Source organism: Euphorbia lathyris, chromosome 9, assembly GCF_963576675.1.
Source record: "Euphorbia lathyris chromosome 9, ddEupLath1.1, whole genome shotgun sequence".
Classification (NCBI taxonomy): Eukaryota; Viridiplantae; Streptophyta; class Magnoliopsida; order Malpighiales; family Euphorbiaceae; genus Euphorbia; species Euphorbia lathyris.
The window spans coordinates 52,064,576-52,083,636 of NC_088918.1; the positions used below are offsets into that span (position 1 = coordinate 52,064,576).

General features: G+C 34.1%; 3 protein-coding genes across 3 annotated transcripts; 1 reads left to right on the forward strand and 2 right to left on the reverse strand.

Annotated features, from left to right (window-relative positions):
- The first annotated feature begins 1,782 nt into the window (after positions 1–1,782).
- Positions 1,783–3,234, forward strand: LOC136206606 (uncharacterized). Its single transcript, XM_065997723.1, has one exon. The coding sequence runs from the start codon at positions 1,842–1,844 to the stop codon at positions 3,096–3,098; it is 1,257 nt and encodes a 418-aa protein (XP_065853795.1). The 5' UTR covers positions 1,783–1,841; the 3' UTR covers positions 3,099–3,234.
- Positions 3,235–5,981: 2,747 nt separating this feature from the next.
- LOC136206607 (small ribosomal subunit protein bTHXc) lies at positions 5,982–6,730 on the reverse strand. Its single transcript, XM_065997724.1, has 3 exons — positions 6,502–6,730; positions 6,333–6,397; positions 5,982–6,247 (listed from the first exon to the last, which is right to left on the reverse strand). The coding sequence occupies exons 1-3, from the start codon at positions 6,665–6,667 to the stop codon at positions 6,125–6,127; spliced, it is 354 nt and encodes a 117-aa protein (XP_065853796.1). The 5' UTR covers positions 6,668–6,730; the 3' UTR covers positions 5,982–6,124.
- Positions 6,731–14,746: 8,016 nt separating this feature from the next.
- Positions 14,747–18,545, reverse strand: LOC136206057 (auxin transporter-like protein 2). The gene is made up of 9 exons (XM_065996971.1): positions 18,078–18,545; positions 17,733–17,932; positions 17,465–17,650; positions 17,267–17,379; positions 16,995–17,178; positions 16,820–16,917; positions 16,354–16,561; positions 16,015–16,272; positions 14,747–15,288 (listed from the first exon to the last, which is right to left on the reverse strand). The coding sequence occupies exons 2-9, from the start codon at positions 17,904–17,906 to the stop codon at positions 15,067–15,069; spliced, it is 1,443 nt and encodes a 480-aa protein (XP_065853043.1). The 5' UTR covers positions 17,907–17,932; positions 18,078–18,545; the 3' UTR covers positions 14,747–15,066.
- Positions 18,546–19,061: the final 516 nt, after the last annotated feature.

A 19,061-nucleotide genomic window follows, 5' to 3' on the forward strand; every position in this document is an offset into this window, starting at 1 on the left:
TAAAATTGCTCCTGGTCTAAAACGTTAGGGATATTTTTACACCTTAATCCAATAATGGTAGATTTTTACTGATTTGAGCATTACACCTATTTTTTTTACCAAGCTGCATATATGTATTTTGATATAATGAATTTCTTCTAACAATTTTATATATGTATTTTGGATAATAATTGTGTAAAAAACCTATAAAATTATAATTACCGTCACTTAATTTTGATTATTTTCATTACTACAATCACTAATGTTTAATGTGTTATTAAAAAATGGGAATTTTAAAAGGGTTGATATGTTATTGTTTAGTTATTTATTATATGAAAATTATCCTTTTTTATTTCTCTTTTTTACTCAATATTATATTTACAAATGTGAAACTGTAATTCTAAATTATTTTTCAACCGAAGCGAGTTTTTTTTACAAAGAAATGGTTTTTGAGTGTCATTATTCAATAATAATTTTTAAATTTTACATAATATGAAACATTATTCAACATCCTGTGCATTGCACGGGTATTCGTGCTAGTTATTTAATCTAATTTGGTTCTTTTGAGTCTAATAGAACGATTAAAGTAGTAATACAATCTATCCCTATATATGACATGTCATGTTTCCTTCTTCCACAGTTGTTCTACACGGAAATTCAAGGTTTAATCAGTCGCTTTTGGTGCGGTGGTAATGGCTCTTAACTACTAGTAAATGGGACGCTCTTTGTAAGTGGATGCTCTTTGTCAGTCAAAAGCTCAAGTCTTTTTAACCTTGCGCTTCTGGCAAAGTAGATTTGGCGCATTGTATAAAATCGGATTCACTTTGCTCCAAGTTCTCACGACTAAGTATTATCCGAACTCGGACTTGTTGGCGGCCGATCCATGTCCCAATGGCGTTGCTAAGCTTAACTGTGATACTGCATGGGAAGACAATGGCCTTTCCGCAAGAGCCGGGTGGTCATTCGGGATTCGTTAGCATAGGCCATTGCCTCGGCTGGCTTACTGCTGCAATCTTGCTGCTCGGTAGAGGCTGCCGAGTTACACGCAATCCGTAAAGGACTAACGATGGCTAAGAACTGCAATCTAGAAGCCATTTGTGTCAAGTCTGATGCCAAGATGGTCATCGATGTTTTAGCTAAAGGTCCTATTTCCACTCATCTCTTTATTATTTATATTTGGATGTTTTGGCTTTGGCTAACTCTTTTCTCTGTGCAATTTCCATTTTATTGGAAGGGAGGGGAATAGAGTAGCATATGAATTGGCAAGATGGGCTCGGGATCTTTAGTCACCTATGGTTCTGTTTCATGTTAGCCCGAGTATTATTTAGCCTTTGATTTGTAATAATGCTTTGAGCAATTGATTAATGCAATTTCTGTTTTAAAAAAAAAAACTTGGAAAGGGAAAAAATTAGAGATTATATTATTATTTTTAAAACAGAAAGATTAAATAGTATAATTATTTAAAAAAAATCTTGAAAATCGAAATAAAAAATGAATGCTTATAACGTGCAATGAAATGGACAAATATCGTCTTCGGAAATGTCTGTAAGACTAACACGAAACCTGTGGGGAAACATGTAATCAGAATATCATTAATTTATTGTATGTAAGAAAATAAGGATAGAGAAGAATATAATTTCTTTTAAATTATAGTAGTAAGAGCTGCAGATTAGTCATGGTTGAAGTTGAACACCAACTAATTAGAATAAACCATACGCGTGGCGGCTACTTTCTAATTTCTATATTGCCTTATGATTTCATGTTTGACATTTAAATTTGAAAATTCTAACTCATCACTTGAAAATTTGTTTCATTTCCATGCATTTTTCTTTTGTTTCTTTCTCTCTATTAGTATTTTCGTCATGAGAAAACTCAAATTATCTCCTCAGTTTTTAGATGCAAAGAAAATTAGTCTCTCTCTCATTCTAATTACTGCTTTAATCTTTCTTTTCTTTGCTCACTCTCTACTCTATAATGATTTTCTGCACTCTTCTTCTTCTTCTTCTTCTGTAAATGAAGTTGCTCATGTTCCACAACTACTTCATGTAAAGTCAACTATCGAATTACTTTCTACAAAGGAAGATATTCATCATGTTCATACTCATCACAATCTCTATTCTTTAATCCCTCCCTTCAATCTTACAGAAGAAGAAAGAATTAAATGGTTCCGAAACAAGCTTACCGAGCATCATCATTTTTTCTACTCAAACAACTCATCTCGAACAAGATTTCATAGGCGAATTCATGAACTTTTTAACAATAACTGCGAGCTTCAGTTTTTTATGACATGGATTTCTCCTGCTGCATCTTTTGGAGGAAGAGATTTCTTGGGTATAGAGACACTTTTCAAACTCCATCCAAATGGATGCTTAATGATTCTATCAGAATCATTGGATTCCTCACATGGTTACAGAATCCTCAAGCCCCTCCTCGATCGCGGCTTCAAGGTCACTGCAGTGAAACCTCACTTGGAATTTCTCTTCAGAAAAACACCAGCACAAGCTTGGTTTGATGACCTCAAGAGCGGAAACAAGGATCCTGGCGAAATTCCATTGCCTCAGAACCTTTCCAATCTTATCCGACTTGCAGTTTTGTATAAGTATGGAGGCGTATACTTGGACACAGATTTCATTGTCCTGAAAAGCTTCACAGGGTTGCGGAATTCGATTGGAGCACAGAGTGTGCATCCGGATTCTAAAAACTGGACCAGACTGAACAATGCTGTATTGGTGTTTGACATGAATCACCCTCTTTTGTTCAGGTTCATTCAGGAATTTGCTGCAACTTTTGATGGGAATAAATGGGGCCACAACGGTCCTTATTTGGTCTCCAGAGTCGTACAGAAAGTCACCGGAACACCAGGATATAACTTCACAGTCTTGCCCCCGATGGCCTTTTACCCGGTTGGTTGGACTAGGATTGATGGTTTATTCAAGAAACCAGAAAACCGTGCTGAATCAAAATGGGTAAAGGCCAAGCTGAAGCAGCTCAGTGGAGATACTTATGGGGTACATTTATGGAACAGGCAAAGCAGCAAAATCAGAATCGAAGAAGGCAGCGTCATGGCAACATTAATCTCGGAGCATTGTATCATCTGTGAATACGTACACAGCTACTGATGGATTAAAGAGTTATCAAGTGAAGATGAGTATAAATTATTTCTTGATTCTATTTTATTCTTTCATCTCAGTGTATATAACAGATTTCAGAAAAGGAATAAAAGAAGAAATCGAATTAATAGTTTGAATTTGTTTAATTTGTATGAAAATTCATAACAATTTACCGCGGAACAGGACCCTAAGCCGTTTTAGTCTCAACCCTAATCTAAATCTTGTGCCTCTCCACAAACAAAAGCCAGGCAATCTTCTAAATGAACTTTTTCTGGACAACTTTTTCCTGCCTATTCTAATCCTTTTATCCTTCAATTCGGGCTCTGGTTTCACGGAGCTAGCACCAGAAGAAGCAAAATTACTGACTCCATGATTTAGAAAACTGTGGAGAGTCCTGGCCTGCTTGATTCCTGCCCATGGATCAGCCATCTCGTTGTCGTTGTCGGTTTCGCTTCCCCACAAAGGTATAGTCTTTGTAATAGGGGAGCAAGAATAGTCCTGAAAATGGGTTCCCAAACTAGTATGCTCCATATCAAACAATCTCCTGAGAGATGTGTCCCCGCCTCGCATCAAGTCTAGCAAACTAGTGCAATTTTTGGATGAGGAAGCAGCTGAAGTCGAGGACAAGGACAAGGACGACGAAGAAGATGAAGACCAATAAATTGATTTTTGATAGAGAATTATGCTTCTGATTCTTTCCTTTTCAGCCTCTGTGTTGATGAAACTACTACTGCCTTCTTGGTCTTTCACTTCTACTATCTCTGATGTCATCCTTCTTCTCTTCCATATGATTACTGATTGAATAAAAGATGAAACAGAAGAACAAAAGGAACACTAAGGAAACAAGAAAATCGGATATAATAATGACTTTTTTTTTTGTACGGCCTCAAATTTTTAAGCAAGGTTTAGCTACTGATAATAACAAAAGATAAAACCAGGAGCCTGCTTAAGGTTTAATATTATTTTATTCATCCATGGTTGTGTACATCCAACATCTGGAACTAGTCCTGCTGACCTCCTTAAAAGAATTGTTTGATTCTGTTTGTAATAGAATGGTTATATTTGTTTTTATTGAGTGTAAATAAACTATCTTTGAAATAAAGAGTATTAAAGAGCTCAATGTTGTGAAATTAAACAATTCATAAATTAATTAATAAATAGTTTTCTGCATTATGCAATATGGGACACAGTTTTATGAAAAGAAGCTATTCAACCCTACTCACTTGGAATAATTATCTTGCTAAACAAAAGAGTTTTTGGAATAAAAATTAGAGGTTTGAGCCACTTTAGAGGTTTTGACTACTCAAATCTCTAATAGCTGTGTTTGCTAAATAGAGGTTTGAAAAAGCTTATTGGATCTAAAAAGCTGATTTTATGAACTTTTTCAATTAGCTTATTGTTAGATATCTTTTTTGAAGGACATTTATAACCCTAATTACTATCCCAAATAAAGACTTTACAATGTCTTTATCTGTCATTTTACACCGTCAGCTAACCAAAAACATAATATACTGAGCTAACAGTTATTTGACAAAAATGGTATTTGACTCTTTCTTGTCATGCTTTGGAAGGAGGGATGCGATCATAATGGTTTATTTAATTTAAAAAAAAATGAATTATTAATAAGAGTACTTAATTATCCTTTTTTGAAATTATTATTTTAATTTTTTTATAGATTAATATTGATTATTAAAGTACTTAAATATTAAATACTATATATATATTAAAATATTATAAAACAAGAGAGGATAACTTTGTTTAAATGAAGCCATACCTACCCTTCCAAACACCCCAATTTGAAGGGTTTCTAACCCTCCATATTCTCTTATAAACCCCACCCTCCTAAATTCTATTCAATTAAATTTTACTTGTTTTAGCTATTTATAACATCTTCAAAAACAGAAAGGAAAGAGATAACTTTCTACTTGTTTTCTTCAACGGTTTATCTAGTTTAAATTTTCCAAAAAGAAAATGTAACACAGAAACAAAAAAACCAGAAAAGGAATTGAAGGCAAACAGCTTTAGTTTTGTGTTGAAGATGATTGCCTAATCTTTGAAAGGCAATGTAGTTTCAGTGACCAAGGACATGAAGGACCCTTGATATTAGAGAATGCAGTAGGCATCAGAATTGCATCTTCAAATAGCTAGAAATGGATATGCAGCAACACAGATTAGAACTTGGTGAATCAAGTTCCAGAACTAAAAAATCAATCAAATAAATAATAAAGAATGCATATGCTGTTCTAGTTAAACTGAAGAATCTGTGGTGAATTTTGTAATCCGTTGATCCTTAAGAGTATGGTACTCAAGTAATGGCTATCCTCATTTGGCTGTGCTCCTAAGTAAAACCCAATGAAGAATAATAAAAAGCCTAGCAATTACATAGCACTACTACTTACCAATTATGGTTGGAGTCAGCAGTTAAAGATATCAAGTCTCTTAAGCTAGATGTTTGGAGTTCGAATCCTAATGTACATTAAACTTTAATTGGAAGTGATCCACCTAAAGGATGCCTAACGAGACTCGAACAGATAATTTGGATAAATTACTAAAAAGATCATTACTACAGTGATATGTGAATGTAAAAACATCTAAGTAATTATAGTAAGTGTTACTGTTATAATATCTTCATCTAAAATTAAGATTATTTCTAACTAAAACTGTCCATCACTTGTCACAAAATTCAAATACTGTGACAGTAAAGCAAAATGCCTCATGTCTAAATATTAAAACATTAATGAAGGGGAAATTCAATAACTACAATCATAGACATCAAATGCATATCTAAATTCATCTGAACTATGCACATGAAAGCAACCAGTAAATCAATCTTCCCTTCCCTTATCAACATAGTCACTATAAACTCTTCAAGGCTTAAAATTTACTAACCTCTAAGAAAAGTAATTCACTTGCAAGAAAAATGATGGAATATTGTAATAGACAATGCACAGCATACAAAGCTAAGAAAGAGGAAAATAAAATTCAAGGTTATAGAAAATTACACGAGCTAAATAAAAGAACTGAATTTAACTCATCTATTCATCGATTTCAATTTTGACAACTTCACCCACATCTTCAAATTTATCTTTTGATGGTGGAGCTGCAGGAACTGGAATCCTCGGTGGCCCTCTGCCTTTCTTCTTGTTGCGAGGCCTCGCCTATATATAGGAAATGAAAAAAACAATTTCTGCAAGGTTAATCTTAAGATTAATTAACTCAATCAGAAACAATAAAGATACTGACGTTGCCAAAAGAGTGATTGAATCGCTTCCCTCTTTCTGTCTTTCTGTCGCCTCTGCCACAGTAAACTGAACCAGAAGATTATCAATTAGAACTAAAATAACATGCTTAGAACATAATGGAGGAAAATGTTTAGAACATAAATTTGAAGCCAGAGAGAAAAATTATTTACCGAGTGGAATGGGTGAAGAGGAAGTAGCAGAGAGAGAAAGAGTAGGAGTTGAATGGGAAAGAGAAACGCCTAGGGTTTCGGATCGAGAGGAGGCTAAGCCAGAAGAAGAAGAAGAGTTGAGCGCTTGAGGGATCATCGGCAGAGCTCTCGCCATTAAGGACGCCATGACCGAGTTTGGAGCTTCCGGATTGAAGGATAAGGTCTTTCTTTACAGACCGTTGGGCCTCTTCTCCGCTTATAAGCCATTATGCATTCCTTGATTGATAGCGTGCATCGCGACCCACTTAACTGCCTTGTCCACCCTAATTTACAACCAATCATAGATAGCCAGCAGAACAAAATCGAAATAGGGACCAAAATAAATATTAAAACTCCATATAGGGACTAAAATCAATAATAACCAACAAATGGATAAATTTATTTACGTATTATTTTTCATGCAAAATAAATAAATAAAAAAAGTAAAAATATCTCAAACAGACCCTACAAGTACAATACTATTAAGGATTTAGATTAGCCCATTTTGACTGCGAGAAAAGGAGACATTATAGAAACGAATTCGATTTACTACTTCACTTTAGTCCGGCTCAAGTAATAAATCTAAGATCATAATAAGATTCATGAAAAACCTTAGAAAACTTATAAGCCACACAAAATGGTCATTAGGTCCAACTTATGAGTTTTGATTAATCAATTTAATCACAGTCAATATAAACGATTAATTGTATTCGAGTTAGGATTTGGTCCATCTCCAACAAGCATTAAGAATCATAAGTTAGTTCTTAAAAGGATAAACATGGCTTAATTAGGTTAAACATGATTACCACATAATTAAGGTTAAGCTCCGCTTTTAGCCTTAGTTAAGGGTGTTTTAACCCAAAATTAGTTAAGGGCGTTTTAAGATCCGCTTGCAGTAGTTGCAGTCATGATTTTGTTTGTTTTTCTTTTAGCTTTAATGATGTTGTCTTCAATTCATTATAATGATTTCAATTGCTATTCTGATTCATCATATATGAAAATGCAAACAGATTCGTGGAAGTTGAATTTTCATCGTCATCATGATTTCAATTGATATTCTAATTCAGCTTATTACAGATTTGCAGAAGTTGCATTCTTGATTTTGTTTCTGTTTCCTTCATCTTCAATATCATGTCCATTGCTTACTATCATAATTCTCATCATTATTCTGATTTAGCAGAATGTGAATGTGTTAACATGACCATATTTTTTACGCAGGTATGAATGTGTTAACATGATCCCATGACCTGTCCAACCAAACTATTTATCTATAGATTCATTCCTATGCCATGAAGAATAGCTTTCAGTTATGGGTTAGGGGAGAAATGGGTTCAATATGAGGTCTTTTGTTGACTCATGGGTGCTTCGGTTTATTAAGATTTTTGTGCAAATTCTTTTCTTAGAAAAATATACTTTTATATCTTTTATTATCTGCATTGTGCACTATCTCAAGGAATATATTTTAGTGAAAATCTTTTATGGATATATGATCTCGGTTGGAATATATTTTAATTACTCTTAGATTCAAAATAAGCATGTACTTTTTGTTTCTTTTTCATATAGTTTATAGTTATTTGAAGATCTTAAAAGATCAAATTTACTTAAGAGTTGCATCCAAAACAACTCTATATTTCAAGTTAAGCCCATTATATTAAAGTAATGCTGTAAAATTTTGAAAGTTTGAAAATGATAGTCAAAGATTTACGATCTTACGTAGAATTTACTAAAATTTTGGAAGTTTAAAACTGATAGTCAAATATTAACCCATTTGAGTGGTTATTTGTTCCAAATAAATAAGTTAAAGGGGATTAGTTGTCACAAGTCAAAATTCGGGAATCAGTTGCAGTTATGGAGACAATTTGGAAGGGTTGGGAAGGTCTTGTGTGCATTTAATATGGGTTTTGGAATTTGAGTGGCATTGATTCGATGTCAACTTTACTTGAGAAATTTCTTTTTGGTTAGTTGGTTTCTCTTTTATACGTGTAGTCTTATTTTTCGAATTCACCCAAATTTTAAAGAAAAATCTGTATTGTATCCAAAATGTTAATTTAAAGAAGTGTTTAATAATATTAATTAAATTGTTCATTATTTTTTAATATTGTAATACGTTAAATATTAAACAAATTATTAGACTAAATTTCAATACTTATATATTCATTAAAGTAATAATCTGTAAAAAAAATTCGATATCTATATAAAAGTGACGAAACCAAATAAAAAAACCGTGTAAAGTACGGGTCTAAAACTAGTAACATTATATTTTTCTAGTTTTTTTTTAATTGATAGAATAGTAGTACTAAATTTTATTTTATTTTATTTTTTTTGCGTACTAGAAAATAATTGTTGAAATAAAATTCCCATGACATATTTCAAAGAGAAAAAAGAAATAGAGAAATGAAATGAAATGAAGAAGAGGAAAGCATAAACAATTGTTGGGCTAAGGAATGCATTTATTGATGGGCCTTTTCCTTAGAATGGGTAGTAATTCAAGACCAATCTCCTTTATATATGGCAGTTTTTAGAAGTACTTCCATCTAAAATTGTGAAATACAAAAATAAAACGTTTCCTAACTCATTCATGGTAGGAACAAGAAAATAAAACAAAACAATAAAAACTAACCCGGGATCAGCCTTGGGAAGCTGACCCCCACCACATCATCCAGGAGGAAAGAGGAAAGAAAGTCTGGTGGTGAGGAATAAGTAGTGACACCAAAACTTCCTTCATGACCAGCTGCCGCCAAACGATCTGCCACCTTGTTTTGCTCCCTAAAGATATGGCAGAAAGAGATGGAAACAAAGGCATGGCAGAGCCTTTTGATCTCATTAATCAGATTTTTACTTTTCAACCCAATAGCAATATTATTTGAGATTAACCTGATAGCTTCCTGATTATCAGATTCCACAATCAGATTAGCAACCTCCAAACTCTTGGTCAGGGTAAGCCCAGAAAAAATACCCCACAATTCAGCCAAAAAAGAAGAGCCTTTACCAAGATTGTGCGAGAAACCAGAAATCCAAGCACCCCCATCATCTCTCAATACTCCCCCTGCAGCAATATTACCATTGGCAAGACAAGAGCCATCCGTATTAAGCTTTAACATACCCTCCCGAGGTCTTCTCCAGCAAAGAAGGTGAATATCCTTTCTTTGAAAACAATTAACAAGTGAGTCCTCCTTAAAACTATTAATAACATGATAAACTTTCTTAGCAAAAAAGTCAACCAAGTTGGGAATATTAATAGAATTAGATTCAAAAATCTCCTTATTTCTCCAATCCCAGATTTGGTGACAGACAATAGCAAAGAATATATCACCATGCTCCAGATAAGAGAGAAAATTTCCACTAACTCCATCCTTAAACCACTCCAGATTGGAATGAGAGAAGAACATATCCATCATATGACCAGTGAGAATTTTCCTCCAAATAGTTTTGCTTTTCTCACAATCCCTAAGAGCATGACAAATGGTTTCTTCCTGCCCTCTACACCTACTACAATCACCAGACTCCACCAAATGGCGCCTTCTTCTATCTAAATTAGTAAGAAGTCTGTTTTTGATCCAAAGCCACAAGAAACTTCTAACTCTATAGGGCACTTTGACCACAATAATTTCCAAATCTCTGACTTAGGTTCTTCATCACTGCTGCTAAAAGCCTCAAAGGCAGACTTACAAGTGTAAGCACCATTATTGGTAGAAGCCCAACAATAATTATCCTTATCTTCTTCCATGCTACTAATCTTCACTCCTCTAATTCTGAGGAGAGTATCCAAACTAAAGAAAGCCTCAAAATTAGCCCAAATCCAATCACCACTAGCATCCACCATATCAGCAATTTTCCAGTTACGACAATTATCAGGAGGGAGGGAGCTACAAACTTCTAACAGAGGCTTGTCACCAATCCATTTATCATACCAGAAGCTGATCGTCTTGCCATTTCCCACATTCCAACCAATCCCAGAACAAAATTCTGAAAAAATAGAACTAAGGCCTTTTCAGAGAAAGGAGCAATTACCAACTCTCTCCTTTGGCCCTCCAAAAATCTTATCTTTTCTATATTTTTCACAAAGTAAGCGGACCCAAAGCGCCTCAGGATTTTTCCACATTCTCCAAAGCATCTTCATCAATAAAACTTTATTATTATCCTTAGCTTGGCTAATTCCAAGACCTCCTTTCTCTCTAGGCATACAAACCTCCTTCCAAGGAACAAGATGAATCTTCCTGCTATCTCCAGAATTCCCCCACAGGAACCGACGATTAATTTTATCCAGATCATTGAGAACCGGCTCCGGCAATCTACAGGTTTGCATAATATGGTTAGGAACTGCACAATTGACTGACTTAATCAGAGTAAGACGCCCATTCTACTTTCTATTGTGGATGACTTAGCATTAAACTATTATATAGTAGGCACGACTCTTTATTATTTCTGATATTTCCATGTAAATATCCTTTACACATTTAAGCTATTAATAGGTTTATTCTATTATTTTTAAAATTTTCATAATAAATGGATTGAAACTATAGTCTTCTTAGTCTAAACGGCTATGACATTATATTTCTTTTGAATTTAATTACCCTGTAAAAGACATCTTTAAAAAATAAAATTATACTATACTTTTAATGACACAATATCATTATAACTAGTTGATGTCTTCAATTGTGAACAACATTTTTCGATTTGTCTTGCGATGACTTGAATCAATAGCAAACAGTTAGGGAGAGACTGAAATTCGGCGTCCATCTCTCATGCTTAAGTCAGAAAGACACTTAGAAATAAGTATTAACTTGAAAGCAGTTAATGAGAGAGTGTGAATAGTGAATGTACCTAGAGCTCTATTTCAATGCTATTTATAGATGATTTCATACCTAAAGTGTAATGTACTTTACACGTGTCAGGTCATGCTTATTGTATGATTGTAAGAAAGCAGCCCCTTCTTTCGCCCTAGAACTCAAAGTGCTAACAGGTTTCTAAGAATCAGAATTACAACGGCATTCCATTTTGCGGCAAAAGTAATCCTTGGGAATATGGACATTCGGCATTAGAAGTGTTCGGTTTTAAATTCTTCACAATTTGTATTTTCTTATTTAAGAAAGGACGTCATTGAGGGCTAACTTACTAATAAACCATGTCTTTGTTCAACTTCTTATGAGGATGCCAACAAGACTGAAGCAAAGATCTGGTTATGTTGACACCTAAATCCAAGCATACCTTATAAAAACGAAAGTAATTCTAACCAGGCATTAGGAGTGATTTGGCAAGGACTTAGGTTGAATTCTCTTAAGGCGGAAATGACTCCTTATGGTAATGGAAAACACATGTCCCATGGAAGATAGCAGGTGAAAATTCCTAAGGTATCTGGAGTAAGGTTGGAAGCTCTTTCATTTTTAGAAGGAAGGCTAATAGACATCTGTTTTAGCCAAGGATATACAAAGCTACAGTCTTGGCCATATTGTCTTTGTTAAAGTAGAAGGCTGTGAAAACACATTTAAATTTACATTTTTGGCCTTGGTATGAGACTTTTTAGGGTTTTTTTGCAGAGCCTTTTGAGATATAGAATGACTCTTTTGTAATTTAAGAGCCATAACAGGAATGGAAGCAAAATCTTCTATAAAATTTTCACAAAAGTTATCAAGAAATGCAGAAATATGAAGCAAAAATTTATAAGATTTGTAGAAAAGAATATGAAACAAAAGGGTGCGAACCGAAATCTTTACCTTCCCAAAATTTATAAAGGTAAGCTAGAGGAATGTCAAAAGACAACCGGTTTTGCAATTATGGCCTATTTTGTAGGTCTTTTCGAAAAGCAAAAGATAGGTGATAAATTCATATATCGAAGCGATAACAGTCAAACAGAAGATGTGCTTCCAAGATTAAAAAAAAACAATTAAGCTCATCTTTGTAAAAATAGTAACAAAGTCCTAGGGGGACATTTGATATCATACGGAATTAAGGTTTGGACACATAGACTAATAGGGAGCTTTAAGCATAAAGCATAACTACCTGGACACATGGGCCAATAAAAAGGTTGGATTTTAAAGATATGTTCCTAATCCCTAAGTCACACCGCAAAATGCGGAAAAGGGGAAGATACACGGAAAAGCCAATCAACTGCCTGCACATGTAAAGTTACTCAATGGTAGGTACGTTCCAGTCATCAATAAATAGGCATTCCTAAAAGACTACTATATACGTAATGATATACATCTAAACCTGGACACATGGGCCAATAAAAAGGTTGGATTTTAAAGATATGTTCCTAATCCCTAAGTCACACCGCAAAATGCGGAAAAGGGGAAGATATACGGAAAAGCCAATCAACTGCCTGCACATGTAAAGTTACTCAATGGTAGGTACGTTCCAGTCATCAATAAATAGGCATTCCTAAAAGACTACTATATACGTAATGATATACATCTAAACTCTACTTTCAAGTCTTCTTGCTCTCTTTAGTAACATATTGCCTTAAGCATTAGAGAAGAAACGCCGAACTTCGAACTGTCTCTGACAATTTGCTCATTCTATTCTGATGACTCCAGCTCAGTTTGATCGTGATATTCCGTGGATTCACAGATATGAACATGCATGCAACTTGAAATAACCGAAGTTGGAAGCAATAAGATTTAGATCTTAATCATTATTACAACTAACATGAAACCGTTGTATTTCCAAGATGCTTAATTCCACATGGTTATTGGACTAACAAAAAACTGTTTTTAGTCAGTAATTAAATAATTGTGGAAGCTTATAGCAAAAACAAGTGTTTATATTTATTTATTAAAGCTTATAGTCAACTTGCTGTTTCTTGCAACTCAACATAATCTTGATATTAATCAAAAACATTTAGATCTAGATGCACCTTCTTCTAACGGTAATTCTAAGAATCTTGGCCACCAATATTTATCTCTTTTTTACTACTCAATTAAGCTACCTTATCGAGGAAGATTATAGATTAATTAATTAATTAATTAGCTTCCTAAAAGGAATCAGGAAGTGTAAAATACAAGCACATTTATTTTATTTTTGCTCTTTCTTTTTTTTATGTCCATACGGGTTTACTATTATTAAATTTTGTGAAGATTAAAAAAGAAAACTTGTATATCAGGTCAATCAGTATAATTTTTTTTTTTTTTTTGAAGCCAGTATAATTTATTTGATGCTTTTAACTTAACTGGAAAAGAATAGCTCCAAGACATTCAAGAAATAATTTGGTTGACTAATTCATTATTTCATTTTACTTTTATTCTACTAAGTTTATGCATATTTCAGTTTGTGTATATGGTTTCATATGGTTGACAGTTGACATGTGAAAATCTTTTTTTCTTCAATGTGTAAATTGTTGACTAATTGAGATGTAGTTCCGTACTATTCAAATGTTGGTTTGAGTGATTAAAGGCATCAATCGCTTAATATAAAGATCTTAAATTCAAATTTGAGTTTTAGCTTACGTAGAAAACTTTAATCGGGAGAGCATCCATCCAAAGGGTACCGGATGAGTCTCGAACCGAGAAAGCAGATAACTCTATATAAAAAAAATGGTGTGGTTTCATCATGTATGTTAAGTTCGAACCAAATAAATCCTTACCAAAGAAGAATTTAACCAACTAGAAATAAGAGAAAAGTCAAGTGAGCAATCTCGTTCAATTTCCGAATAGAGTGTACGAATTAAGGTGTAAAAACTTGTGAGCTAAATACTTGTCATGAAAATATAAATGCCTCTTATAAGAATGTGAAAGCTTGACTAATAACAATTAAAGCAAAAAACGTTGTGTGAATTGTAATATATAGAAGTTTGATATTAGAGAATAAGGAGGATAAAAGAGAGTCAAAGATCTTCTATTACACTCTTTAAATAAAAATAATTAGGATTAAGGATACATGAATGAATCTTACTAGAGTTGGCCTGGCCTGGCCATGTGAGCTAAAAAAAAAAGAAGAAGAGAATATTTAGGAGTAAAGAATGGCACGTGAGAAACAAGTGCTGTAACGTGCAATCCATGTGAGTTGTGGAGATGGGCCCACGGCCCACTCTCTTAATAGATTCTGTTGGTCAAAAAGGGCCACTTAGCTATGTCCACACATGGCCTTTTAAGACCAACCCACGTTCCCTTCCCTCTCTTTTATATTAAAATTATTAAAACACACCCATACTCACTCTATTTAATAATCTTGGAAACATGCTTCTAATTAATAATGCCACCGTAACTCATCATTACTTAGAACAATCCCAAAAGAAAGAAACTATTTCTTTATAATATCCCTCCAACCAAAAGGACAATAAAGACAATATACTCACTATATATATATATATATATATATATCAATTAATTAATTAATTGCCCTACTACACTTTAATTGCAAAGGATTCGTCACAATCAATCAACACGCTAATTATCAACTAATTCAATTAAAACAAAAACAAGAGGGACAATATATATATTTAAAAAAAAAAAAAATCCATCACACATCACATGTAGGGGAGATTTGGTATCTTCCATCTTCTCCTCCCGTTGATATGATTCAAAATATGGAATAGAGAGTGAGTTATGATCAGTGATGAGTAGGAGGTGATGCGGTGGCCGGAGGTGGAGGTTTACATTGGTAGCATTTGGCGAAGAGGCCAAAAGTGTCAACTTGCCTGACAAAATTGGTGACGCTTGCCCATCCTCCGAACCCAAAACCAACAACAAAAATCCATATCACTATAAATGCATTTATTACATACATCCCTGTCCAGCTTGGAATAAAGAATGGAGGTTTCTCTGCTGCATTCTGCATTAACATTCATTTACAATATTTCATTTTCGATAATACCGAATCTTTCCCTTTACAAAAATTCAATTTTTATCTTTTCCCAAATAAATACTAATCAGTGTATAATTAGTGACAAAATTAAATTTCTTAAATAATGGTTCTTTAACTTATCCTGTTCTCGACTTAAACAGCTAATAAGACACTTTAAGCAATTTAATGGAGCTAACGAGATACCACTAGAACTTAAGGGGAAAATTGGGTTTTTTTGAGCCAATTTCATATATTAAAATTTTAAATTATTTGTAGAGATAAATTATTTATATGGTGTTAATATAATTAATTATTTTTTGGCATATAAATTGGAAAATAGACAAGTGATTAGAATAGAAAGACAGGATTGATACAATTATACAAGAATCCAACTGGAGCAGTATAACTAAATGAAAACGACATACCACCTATCTATCTATGTACCTTTCTACCATGTACATGCATAGTATATATACATACATACATACATACATACATACATAATATATCCAAATCTATGGCTTTAATGCTCATCTATCTATCTTGTTACCCCTCCACACACTAGAATGTGGGATTCCCCACCAAACGCGGAGACTCCACTCACTCTACTATCTACAATATCCCTCATTTTCACCTTTCATCATTACTCTAATTAATATTCTAATGTCCTCACTAAAATGGTTAAACAATTTAATACTAGTAGATGTTTTTTACCTGTCTGGCGGAAGATTTCCTGTAGGTAAGCATATGGGCTAAAGCTGGGATAATGTAAACAGTGAAGCTGACGAGAAGAGCTCCTACGGCTGAGTTAATAGGCCCAAAAAATGGGAAAATAATAGCCAAAAACCATATTGGTATGACTACTGGCAGCCTAGCAAGAGCTCTTAGACATATGCTCTTTGTATCGTGCATTCCAATCACCTTCTCCCACACGAAGTACAGTGGTGTGCATGCGAACCCAAATGTTATAAACTGCAATTTTTTCTATTTCTGTCACTTTCACTTTCATTAAAGTTCATATAATCAAATTATCAAACACCTGGTATGCAGTACCTGGTGAATAAGCATTAAAACAACAGCTGCGTCACGGAACCCATTCTTAGGCAAAAGCGAGAAGCAATTTGAGTGATTGAGCAGCTCATCGCCGAAAGCCCAGTACACGGCCGAGGCTGACGGAAGTGTTAGAGTGAATACATAAATTGTAGCCATCAAATATATGTACTTGAACTTCTGTGGCTTCCACATGGCATGCATAATTTCCCTGTTCAAAATCAAACCCATTTCAACTTTAACCATATTGGATTCTCTTGTTTGTAGTAATTACTACTACCCATGATTAGATATACATAGAGAACAAAAACAAATTTTCTAGTTAGGGAACAAAAAATATATAATGGTATGATTTTGTCTGCGAGTCTCGAAACCCAAGAAGACCGGCAAAAGCTGCAAATAGAAGCTGTGTAGAAACAAGTGAAAATAATAGTGTCTCTAGCTTCAAAAAGTTTGTTAAAAAGCTTACACAGTAACAGCATGTCCTCCGAATGTGTAGAGGATATTGGTGGCTCCGGTGAAGTATAGCACTAGCTTTTTTGGACCCGAGTGTGTTACTCCGTCCACCTGAAAAATCAATACAAACAATAAATGAATGAAACTAATAGATTAATGATAGGAATAATAGTAAGAAAGTTAGTTACCTGGCCATGAACAAGAGCAGCTACGGTTAAATACCAGGCAGTGTAAGTGGTCATACCCAGACCAAGAAAAGACCAAATACGGTAGTTATGGAAAGAGGGTATGAAAACAGTTGTAGCACAGCAAGCTCCAAAAATGTATGTCCATGTCCTCTTGTCCAGATGGTCATTGATGTAATATATGTTACTGTCATCACATCAAACAGTTAAAAATCTAAAATCAAGAAGCAACACCCACCAAATTAGAAAAAAAAATGAACAAGTTAAGTTGCTACCTGGCACAACCAATAAGCTGAATTACAGATCCAAACAGAAGGAAAGTACAGTTGAAAGCAAGTCCTAGAGCTTTCCAGTATGGACCCAGTAACCCATCAAGCACTTCAAACCACTGCAGTAAAAAATAGACAATTCTCAGATTTGAAGATTGGAAACGAGTGGGTTGGGTTTGATGATGAATGAGGAAGAGAGTAAACCTGTATGACATGGTTTTTGAAGTTAACGTTCTCTTTCTCCTTTCGGCTTCTGTACTCAATGTAGAGTACACTGATAAGATAAGCAGTCCAGCTTCCAATAAGTCCGTAGAATACTTGGAATACAATCCCTGACACCATACCCAGTTGAGAAAAAGAATAAGGCAGTGTCAATAGTACTTGAGCTACCTGCAAATTTGTTTTGTTTGCCACATTAAAATCCATAACAAATTAATGATCTAATAAAGATGATGAAGTGGAAATAAGTTACTTGATTAGAAGCGCAGCTAAACCAGGCATCCCAGACGGAGCCGCCGTGCCAGAGGAAACTCTTGACACTAAACATGGAGTGATCTTCATCTTTGTCTTGTTGATTTCCATCGTGCTCTGTCTCGGTCAAGTTGGAGACGACTATTGCTTCTTCTGCTTGCTTCTGACCCAACATTTTTCTCAAAATCCTGCTAGCTAGATCTATAAAAACCCATGAAAAGACACTATATGAGACAAGAAAACTAAAATAAAAATCTCAAAACCGCAGCCCCAAGAAAACGAAAGCGGATACATAGATATTTAAGAGTTTCCCCTTTTTCAGATCCAAGAGAAAGAAATAACTAACCTCAGTTGTGAAATGCCCCAAATGAATATGAATGGTTTGTTTAGAGAATGGGGGAAAAGAGACTTCGAGAGAAGGGGGATTTGAAGAATTAGCAGATCAGAAAGTCATAAATGTAATATTTGAACTTTAATGCATCTCGAGAGACAAAAAAGGCGCAGTGCCGAAGTTGAAAGACGGCGAGACCTCAAAAAGAGAAACAAAAGCTGTATGGTTGGCAGCTATGAATATTATAGCATTCTATACCAACATTAGGCAAAGTATGGAATTGAAATTGGTGAGGTTTTAAATAATAAAGTGAGAAATGAAGGGAAGGGAAGGGAAGTTGAGTGTATTCCAGTTCTGATTCGATTCTGTGTTAAGAAATGAAAAAACAGAATTTTAGAAATGAAAGAGACAGAGAGACTTTGTTCTTCTCGTCACTTTGCTCTGCATCTTCCTTTTTATAGCCCCAACTTATTTGCTTCAACACTTTTTTTTCTTTTCTTAATATCCAAAACTATAACGTACATTTTCATCGGCCTCCTACTCCTACATATAGCAAAAAAGGAAATCAAAATATAAATTGTTTTAGTATTATAGAAATTTCAAATGTTAATTGGATTTTTTTTACTCTCAATAATGCTATGTTAGCAATTTATCCATTTAAAAGGCTCAGTTTAAAATATTACGTATTGTAGTACTCATTTTTTTTAACCATGATCAATTGAAACTGGTGAATTAATCACTAATCTTTCGAACATGGATCGTTCTGATAAGATATTTCAATTATCATAGGATTGGTTTTGTTAGAATAAATCCCTATTTATTAGGTGTTAGCTGCTAAGTTTTTGATAAGTTATCGTTATATTTGTATCTCTAAATTAGTGGCTATTCTTTCTCTTTTTCTGTTTTGTAATTGCTATTTAAGCAAAGTTCAGTTGTTGAATAAACAATCAATCATCCATATTGTGCAGAGTATTTTACTTAATCCTTACAATTTGGCAT

Bases quoted from the DNA above. Each gene is read 5' to 3' on its own strand.
- LOC136206606 (XM_065997723.1), top strand. From the start codon at position 1,842: ATGAGAAAACTCAAATTATCTCCTCAGTTTTTAGATGCAAAGAAAATT.
- LOC136206057 (XM_065996971.1), bottom strand. From the start codon at position 17,906: ATGTTGGGTCAGAAGCAAGCAGAAGAAGCAATAGTCGTCTCCAACTTG. The intron at 17,380-17,464 runs GTTTACTCTCTT...TTTTTACTGCAG, and splicing joins TCAAAAACCATGTCATACAG to TGGTTTGAAGTGCTTGATGG. The intron at 15,289-16,014 runs GTAAAAAACATC...ATGTTAATGCAG, and splicing joins GGAAATCTTCCGCCAGACAG to AATGCAGCAGAGAAACCTCC.
- LOC136206607 (XM_065997724.1), bottom strand. From the start codon at position 6,667: ATGGCGTCCTTAATGGCGAGAGCTCTGCCGATGATCCCTCAAGCGCTC. The intron at 6,398-6,501 runs GTAAATAATTTT...CTTCTGGTTCAG, and splicing joins CTCTTCACCCATTCCACTCG to TTTACTGTGGCAGAGGCGAC. The intron at 6,248-6,332 runs GTCAGTATCTTT...TCCTATATATAG, and splicing joins TCAATCACTCTTTTGGCAAC to GCGAGGCCTCGCAACAAGAA.